At 43.7% G+C, this 9,553-nt stretch overlaps 1 protein-coding gene across 1 annotated transcript; it reads right to left on the bottom strand.

The window, feature by feature from the left end:
• Positions 1 to 3,543: 3,543 nt before the first annotated feature.
• LOC119841631 (olfactory receptor 1020-like) lies at positions 3,544 to 4,491 on the bottom strand. Its single transcript, XM_043495618.1, has 2 exons — positions 4,218 to 4,491; positions 3,544 to 3,932 (listed from the first exon to the last, which is right to left on the bottom strand). The coding sequence occupies exons 1-2, from the start codon at positions 4,489 to 4,491 to the stop codon at positions 3,544 to 3,546; spliced, it is 663 nt and encodes a 220-aa protein (XP_043351553.1).
• Positions 4,492 to 9,553: the final 5,062 nt, after the last annotated feature.

Genomic DNA, 9,553 nt, shown 5'->3' with positions numbered 1-9,553 from the left:
GCAAGTAGCCAATGCAATCAAAGATCTGCTGATATCAAGGGCAGTGACCCTGGGAAATGTGCAGGTCATAGTAGATGGCTTTGCTGCAATGGTATTCCCTAAATGTGGTGGGGCCATAGACGGAATCCATATCCCTATCTTGGCAACGAAGCACCAAGCCAGCGAGTACATAAACCACAAGGGGTATTTTTCAATACTGCTGCAAGCACTGGTGGATCACAAGGGACGTTTCACCAACATCAATGTGGGATGGCCGGGAAAGGTACATGACGCTTGCATCTTCAGGAACTCTGGTCTGTTTCAAAAGCTGCAAGAAGGGACTTTCTTCCCAGACCAGAAAATAACCGCTGGGGATGTTGAAATGTCTATAGTTATCTTTGGGGACCCAGCCTACCCTTTAATGCCATGGCTCATGAAGCCATACACAGGCAGCCTGGAGAGTAGTCAGGAGCTCTTCAGCTACAGGCTGAGCAAATACAGAATGGTGGTAGAATGTGCATTTGGACGTTTAAAAGTGCGCTGGCGCAGTTTACTGACTCGGTTATACCTCAGCGAAACCAATATTCCCACTGTTATTATTGCTTGCTGTGCGCTCCACAGTATCTGTGAGAGTAAGGGGGAGACGTTTATGGTGGGGTGGGAGGTTGAGGCAAATTGCGTGGCTGCTGGTTATGCACAGCCAGACACCAGGGCAGTTAGAAGAGCACAGGAGGGTGCTCTGCGCTTCAGAGAAGCTTTGAAAACCAGTTTCATGACTGGCCAGGCTACGGTGTGAAAGTTCTGTTTGTTTCTCCTTGATGAAATCCCCCGCCCCTTGGTTCACTCTACTTCCCCGTAAGCTAACCACCCTCCCCACCTCCCTTTGATCACCACTTGCAGAGACAATAAAGTCATTGTTGCTTCACATTCATGCATTCTTTATTAATTCATCACACAAATAGGGAGATAATTACCAAGGTAGCCCAGGAGGGGTGGTGGAGGAGAGAAGGACAAGGCCACACAGCACTTTAAAAGTTTAAAACTTATTGAATGCCAGCCTTCTGTTACTTGGGCAATCGTCTGGGGTGGAGTGCCTGGGTGGCCAGAGGCCCCCCCCCACCTCATTCTTGGGCCTCTGGGTGAGGAGGCTATGGAACTTGGGGAGGAGGGTGGTTGGTTACACAGGGGCTGTAGCGGCAGTCTGTGCTCCTGCTGCCTTTCCTGCAGCTCAACCATATGCTGGAGCATATTAGTTTGATCCTCCAGCAGCCTCAGCATTGCATTCTGCCTCCTCTCATCACCCTGCTGCCACCTTTCAGCTTCAGCCCTCTCTTCAGCCCACCACTTATCTCTTCAGCCTGTCACCTCTCCTCCCGGTCATTTTGTGCTTTCCTGCACTCTGACATTGTCTGCCTCCATGCATTCATCTGTGCTCTGTCAGTGTGGGAGGACAGCATGAGCTCAGAGAACATTTCATCGCGAGTGCGGTTTTTTCGCCTTCTAATCTTCGCTAGTCTCTGGGAAGGAGAAGATCCTGTGATCCTTGAAACACATGCAGCTGGTGAAGAAAAAAAAAGGACAGTGGTATTTGAAAAGACATATTTTATAGAACAATGGGTACATTCTTTCACGGTAAACCTTGCTGTTAACATTACATACATAGCACATGTGCTTTCGCTACAAGGTCGCATTTTGCCTCCCGACACCGCGTGGCTAACAGCGGGGAACATTTCTGTTCAGCCATAGGCAAACAGCCCAGCAGGAACAGGCACCTCTGAGTGTCCCCTTAAGAAAAGCACCCTATTTCAACCAGGTGACCATGAATGATATCACTCTCCTGAGGATAATACACAGAGATAAAGAACGGATGTTGTTTGAACGCCAGCAAACATACACTGCAATGCTTTGTTCTACAATGATTCCCGAGTACGTGCTACTGGCCTGGAGTGGTAAAGTGTCCTACCATGGTGGATGGAGTAAGCTGCCCTCCCCAGAAACCTTTTGCAAAGGCTTTGGGAATATATCCAGGAGAGCCACGAATGGCAGGGCAAATTAATCATTAAACATGCTGGCTTTTAAACCTTTTATAGTATTTTAAAAGGTACACTCACCAGAGGTCCCTTCTCCACCTTGTGGGTCCGGAAGGCAGCCTTGGGTGGGTTCGGGGGGTACTGACTCAAGGTCCAGGGTGAGAAACACTTCCTGGCTGTCGGGACAACCGGTTTCTCCGCTTGCTTGATGTGAACTATCTACAGCGTCCTCATCATCATCTTCCTCGTCCCCAAAACCTGCTTCCGTGTTGCCTCCATCTCCATTGAAGGAGTCAAACAACACGGCTGGGGTTGTGGTGACTGAACCCCCTAAATTGGCATGCAGCTCATCATAGAAGTGGCATGTTTGGGGCTCGGATGCGGAGTGGCCGTTTGCCTCTCTGGTTTTCTGGTAGGCTTGCCTCAGCTCCTTAAGTTTCACATGGCACTGCTTCGGGTCCCTGTTATGGCCTCTGTCCTTCATGCCCTGGGAGATTTTCACAAATGTTTTGGCATTTTGAAAACTGGAACACAGTTCTGACAACATGAATTCCTTTCCCCATACAGCGATCAGATCCCGTACTTCCCGTTCGGTCCATGCTGGCGCTCTTTTCCGATTTTGGGACTCCATCAAGGTCACCTCTGCTGATGAGCTCTGCATGGTCTCCTCTGCTGTTGAGCTCTGCATGGTCACCTGCAGCTTGCCACACTGGCCAAACAGGAAATTGAAATTCAAAAGTTCGCGGGCCTTTTCCTGTCTACCTGGTCAGTGCATCTGAGTTGAGAGTTCTGTCCAGAACGGTCACAATGGAGCACTCTGGGATAGCTCCCGGAGGCCAATACCATCTAATTGCATCCACAGTACCCCAAATTCGACCCAGCAAAACCGATTTCAGCGCTAATCCCCTTGTCGGTGGTGGAGTAAGGAAATCGATTTTAAGAGGCCTTTAAGTTGAAAAAAAGGGCTTCATCATGTGGACGGGTGCAGGGTTACATCGATTTAATGCTGCTAAATTCGACCTCAACGCCTAGTGTAGACCAGGGCTTAGTATCACTTAATACCTGCCTTTTCATTGGACCAAGTGGTCACTTCTTACTTGATTTGTTTTCCTGCAAGATGAGCAGTCAGAACCAGAACCCATTGTAAACACCCATTTAGAACCAACATTTTTCAGGTTGGGCATTTTCCTTTTTTGGAATAAATGGAAAAAAAAAGTTTTGAAATTGTCCACAGGAAGTGGTGTGTGTATGTGGGGTGGGATGTGTGATTGGAATCATCCACCAGTTCTAGTAAACACATCCCTGCTTTTATTTAATTTGAGAAAGAGGGAAATTTTCCTAAGACTGGAACAATTAATGGAGAATCTGGTAAATACAAAGTAGAAAGACTTTGTGTTACATCACAAATAGCTATGCTCGGTAGGCCTAGATTTTATTGGTAAATATTAGTAAATGTCAATTTCACCATTCATAAAATGGTTCTAACCAGTGCTATCATTATATGATTCTATGATTTCGATCAATTTCTCAGAGTTTATGGGAAGACTCGACATTTCTGCCTAGCTCTCCTCAGGGCCTCCTTGACCTCTTTGTTTCTCAGGCTGTAGATGAGAGGATTGATCAGGGGTGTCAAGACAGTGTAAAGGACAGAAATAAATTTGTTCAGGATTCTGAGTGCTTCAGTGTTTGGTAACATGTAGACAGTTATTAGAGTCCCATAATAAATTGTCACCACGATAAGATGGGAGGAACAGGTGGAAAAGGCCTTTTGCTTGCCAATGGTGGAAGAGATTCTCAGGATGGTGGAGATGATATAAACATAAGATGCCAGGGTCAAAAGAAATGGTAGAATGATGTTTGTGGAAGAGAAGATGAGAGTCACCAGGTTAACCAGACTGGTGTCACTGCAGGAGAGGTTAATCATTTGGGTGAGATCACAGAAGAAATGATCAATTTCATTAGGGCCACAGAAAGCTAATTGTGACACCAAATATATTATTACAGCAAGAATGATGAATGAACTTAGCCAAGATCCAGCTGCTAGCTGCATACAGAACCTGCCATTCATAAGTGTTGCATAGCACAGGGGTTTACATATCGCTAAGTACCGATCATAAGACATTGAAGATAGCAGATAACACTCAACTGTCAATAGGACACCAAACCAATAAAACTGAACCATACAACTGGTAACAGAAACACTTCTGTCCCCAGTCAAGAAACTGGCCAGCACCCTGGGCAGGATGGTCGAAGAGTAGCAGATTTCCAACCAGGACAAGTTCCCCAGAAAGAAGTACATGGGACTGTGAAGGTGCCGATCAATCACAACTAGCACAACAATGACAAAGTTTGCAGCCATGGTGACAATGTAGATACCTAGAAACAGCAAGAAGAACAGAATTTGCAGTCCAGGGAGATTCCCGAATCCCAGCAGGATGAATTCGGATATAGACGTTTGATTTTCCCCTTCTCCTTTCTCCATTCTCCATTTGATGCAACTAGTGATTAAGAAAAAGTAGTGTTATTTAAGGAGTTTGTTGTAAAATGCTGTGGTTTCCCTCTATGTGATTCCTTGCAAATTAAAGAAAAGGAGTACTTGTGGCACCTTAGAGACTAACAAATTTATTAGAGCATAAGCTTTCGTGAGCTACAGCTCACTTCACCGGATGCATCCGATGAAGTGAGCTGTAGCTCACGAAAGCTTATGCTCTAATAAATTTGTTAGTCTCTAAGGTGCCACAAGTACTCCTTTTCTTTTTGCGAATACAGACTAACACGGCTGCTACTCTGAAACTTGCAAATTAAGTGTGCCATCTAAGATTAAGGTTTATATTCTTTCTCAACTGAGGAACTGCTTCTCACCCAGGTATTGCATAGAGCTAAGGATAGAATTTCTCCACCACAGAGCAGCATCCCAACAAAAGAACAGCAACACAGTATATTTGTGACTTTTCTACACCTGTACTCAACTTCTTTCATTCACCAATTCATAGATTTACTGGCCATAAGGTACCCTGAAATCATGTTGTCAGATGTCTACTACAAAAACAAGCCAAAAAATGTTCCTAGATAGACGTGCACTCAGCTCAATTAATTGTTTATGGCTAAAACATATTTTCCAGGAAAGCAGGAGATTCATAGATGTCTAAGCAGAAAGATTGACAGAGGGATGTGAAAGGGGTTTGGTACAGGGATAAATAAAAAGACAGGTACAGAGACTATGACAGGGGCTTGACAGAGGGATAGATATAAGGGATTAGAAGCATGAATAAAGGGTTTATTAGAGAGATCGATAGACAAGTGGGTGGCAGGCAGATCTCCTTGTCCTTCATCAATCTCTCTAGAAATAAATCATGATGAGATACTAAGGTCGTTATTCAGGCAAAGCTCCCGGTGAGTGAAAACACCAAGAGGAGTGTCCTTCAGTGTGAGGGCTGAGTTTGAGGATTTGCCATGGGGTTGCTCACACTCACCTTTAATCCTCATCTTGAAGCAGTGATCTCTCTATCTACCGTGACTGGATCTGGTGTCACAGTCAGTCTTGTCCTTTCAGGGGAGATAGCTGTGTGTTGTTGTTGGGATGGGGTCTCTCTCCTGCTGCCCAGCATGCCTGTCTACATGACACAAATCAATAATGTCCCCTGCTCTGGATTCTAGCATCCTTTATTGGGGAAAGCAGCCTCCCCTTGGCCACCTCTGCTGGTGGGATCTCCCTTGGGCCCCGTGCTGGTGATCACTTAAAATTACCTTCACAGGGAAATTAATACTGTGTCTCATTTGTTAAAAGAGAATTACACCAAAGCTGATGGCATAGGAATGGGGTGGAAGGGTCCCCCTGGGAGGAATTAATTAAAGGGGGGACACCATATCCTTGTATAGAGAATAGGTAAAATAGAGGTAGGTGGTAATGAAGAACAGTCGATAGTAATAGAATCACATTTAAAAATCACACTTGAAAGTAATCAATGGAATATTGATACAATGTACAAGTGCTTATATACCAAAGCTAGAAGTCTAATTAGTAAGATGGGTGAAAACGAACGCCTGGTATCAAGTGGGGATATTGATATAATAGGCATCATGTTGTTGGTGGAAAGTTGGAGGAATGAGGATAATCAATGGGACATGTAGTACCAGAGAATAATATATGTAGGAATGGCAGACTAGGTTGAACTGGGATGGGGAGTGGCAGAGAGTCGAATAAGGTTAAAATCTCATATGGATCAAACTTTACCATCAAATTTCTATGGATAGAAATTCAGGGCTTCAACAAGAAGGGTATAGCAGTGGGAATACTCTTTACAACCTGACCAGGATGGTGTCCTTAGCCTCTGTTTGCTAGAACCTGGTAGTGGACAACAGGGGATGGATCACTTGGTGATGATCTGTTCTGTTCATTCCGTCTGGGGTACCTGGCATTGGCCACTGTCAGAAGACAGGATACTGGGCTAGATGTATCTTTGTTCTGATCCAGTATGGCCATTCTTATGTTCCTGTGTTCTTATAGTAACTGTGATGGTGAAATGCTAAAGGAGGTTAGAGAGGTTAGAAAATCAGAAAGTGCATGTGCCTGCACGCAGAATGGGGATTATTTAAATACACCATAATATAGGCTCAGACTAAACATACATCCCAAATCAAACGAGACAATGGAGTCCCAAAAGAATGCCACCATGATTAAACAGCAGAGTAATGGAGGCCGTTAGAAACAGAAATGCATCCTTTAAAATTTGGAAGTCCAGACCTCGTAAGAATAGTGGGTAATAGCACAAACTCTGGCAGGTTAAGTGTAAATGTTCTATAAAGACACCATTAAAGAATTTGAGAAGCCACTTGCTGAAGGTGGAAAAAATAACCAATGTATTGTTTTTAAAGTAGATCAGAAGTAGGAAACCTGCCAAAGAGGCAATGGGGACACTAGATGACCAAGGAAAACAAGGCCATTGCAGATAAGTTAAAATAATTATCTCTATTGTTATTCATAGCAGAGGAGGTGAAGGAGATGTCCATCATCAGAACTATTCTTTTTGGGCAGCAAATCTGAAATAAGTTCTCACACTGGTTTGCAATTAGAAAAGGTTTTACAATAAATTGATAAATTAAACAGTAATAAGTCGCCAGGACCAGATGGGAGTTCTGTAGGACATCAGATATGAAATTGCAGATCTGCTAACTGTGGTATGTAACCTACCACTGAAATCAACCTCTGTACAAGATGGCTGGAAGATAGGTAATGCAACACTGATTTTTAAAAAGGAGTCCAGAGGTTATCCTGGTAGTAACAGGTGGTAAGCCTAACTTCAATACCAGGCAAATTAGTTGATACAATAGTAGAGAACAGAGTTATCAGATATACAGGTGAACATGATTTGTTGGTTTCAGAGTAGCAGCCGTGTTAGTCTGTATTCGCAAAAAGAAAAGGAGTACTTGTGGCACCTTAGAGACTAACAAATTTAAAAAAATAATCATGAAGTTGACAGATTTCCACTCTATACGGCTAAATTCAGTGCCTTGCATAATGACAGGTTTCAGAGTTAAATTTGTTAGTCTCTAAGGTGCCACAAGTACTCCTTTTCTTTTTATGATTTGTTGGGGAAGAGTCAATACATTTATTGTAAAGGGAAATCATCCCTCACAAATCTATTAGAATTATTTGAGGGTGTCAACAAGCATGTGGACAAGGGTGATCCAGTTGATATAGGTACTTGGTCTTTCAGAAAGCCTTTCCAAGGTCCCTCAGCAGAGACTCATAAAGCAAAGTAAGCAGTCATGGTATAAAAGGGAAAGTCCTCACATGGGTCAGTAACTGGTTAAAAGACAGGAAACAGAGGGTAGGAATAAATGGTCAGGTTTCACAATGGAGAGAGATAAATAACAGGGTCCCCCAAGGATCTGTATGCTAGTCCACATATTAATTAATGATCTTGGAAAAGGGAGTTAACAGTAAAGTGGCAAAGTTTGCAGATGATACAAAATTACAGTAGATAGGTATGACCATTACTGACTGCAAAATGTTACAGGGAGATCTCACAAAATTGGGTGACTGGATGTCAAAATGGCAGATGAAATGTAATATTGATAAAAATAAAGTAATGCAGAGGAGAAAGTCCCTGGTCCACAAAATTTACAATTGACCTAGGCAAAAGGAGATTTAAGAAAAGAGAAGCACAATGATTGGCAGAGATCCCACCTGAAGTCAGAATAAATATCTGAACAGAAGTCTTCTGATTTCAAGTCCATTCCCTTGGAAGTATTGTGTAAGATATGAGGTGTTACATAAAGTCTCCCTAGCACAGGGATTAGAGCAGTGGTTTTGTAAAGACAGGATGTTTTGGTAATCTGGAATATTCTCCGAAAATGAACAGAGAATCCAAGAAATGCAGATCATATGATATCACAAATGGAAAAGGCTTCTGACAATGTCAAAGACTTAGGGCTTGTCTACATTACCCGCAGGATCGACAGGCAGTGATCAATATAGTGGGGGTCGATTTTTCGTGTCTTAAATCAACCACCGAGCACTCTCCCGTCGACTTCAGTACTCCGCCAGAGCGAGAGGCGCAGACAGAGTCGATGGGGGAATGTCAGCAGTTGACTCACCGCAGTGAAGACTCTGAGTAGATCTAAGTACGTCGACTTCAGCTACGTTATTCACATAGCTGAAGTTGCATAACTTAGATCGATCCCCCCTCCTAGTATAGACCAGACCTAAGTAATATTATTTCAAAAAAATTGAGAAGAAAAAATAGGGAAAAAAGACCCCAGTGTGATGGGATCCCAGAGGTACAACCTGTAACTGTGGGATTGCTGTGCCCCCTTCACTTTCCAGTCTAGTCTGTCTCTCACAATGCTTTGCTAGCAACAAGCAGCAGCACCCCTCCACCAGGCACAGTTATCACTCAGTCACCAGCATATGGAGAAACACCAGGCTAAATTGCATGAATGCTTTCTAAGCCACTCATGAATTATACAGAATGAGACACCAGCAAATCCCACTAGCCCTCTAGACTCGCACTCCAGAAATGCACTGCTCAAGACCTTCTCTTGAACAATGCAAGCTCATTAACTAGTTCATCATTGTATCATATAATCATAGAATATAAGGGTTGGAAGGGACCTCAGGAGGTCATCTAGTCTAAACCCCTGCTCAAAGCAGGACCAATCCCCAACTAAATCATCCCAGCCAGGGCTTTCTCAAGCCTGACCTTAAAAACTTCTAAGGAAGGAGATTCCACCACCTCCCTAGGTAACGCATTCCACTGTTTCACCACCCTCCTAGTGAAAAAGTTTTTCCTAATATCCAACCTAAACCTCCCCCACTGCAACTTGAGACCATTACTCCTTCTTCTGTCATCTGCTACCACTGAGAACAGTCTAGATCCATCCTCTTTGGAACCCCCTTTCAGGTAGCTGAAAGCAGCTATCAAATCCCTCCTCATTCTTCTCTTCCTCAGACTAAACAATCCCAGTTCCCTCAGCCTCTCCTCATAAGCCATGTGTTCCAGTCCCCTAATCATTTTTGTTGCCCTCTGCTGGACGTTTTC

Source organism: Dermochelys coriacea, chromosome 13, assembly GCF_009764565.3.
Source record: "Dermochelys coriacea isolate rDerCor1 chromosome 13, rDerCor1.pri.v4, whole genome shotgun sequence".
Lineage (NCBI taxonomy): Eukaryota > Metazoa > Chordata > Testudines > Dermochelyidae > Dermochelys > Dermochelys coriacea.
Note: the sequence above shows the minus strand (reverse complement) of the source record. Positions and strands in the feature narration are given on the sequence as shown.

Excerpts from the sequence above, each read along its gene's own strand:
- LOC119841631 (XM_043495618.1), bottom strand. The coding sequence starts at position 4,491 with ATGGAGAAAGGAGAAGGGGAAAATCAAACGTCTATATCCGAATTCATC. Across the intron at positions 3,933-4,217 it reads GGCCAGTTTCTTGACTGGGG|TGATTAACCTCTCCTGCAGT; the intron begins ACAGAAGTGTTT and ends ATCTCACCCAAA.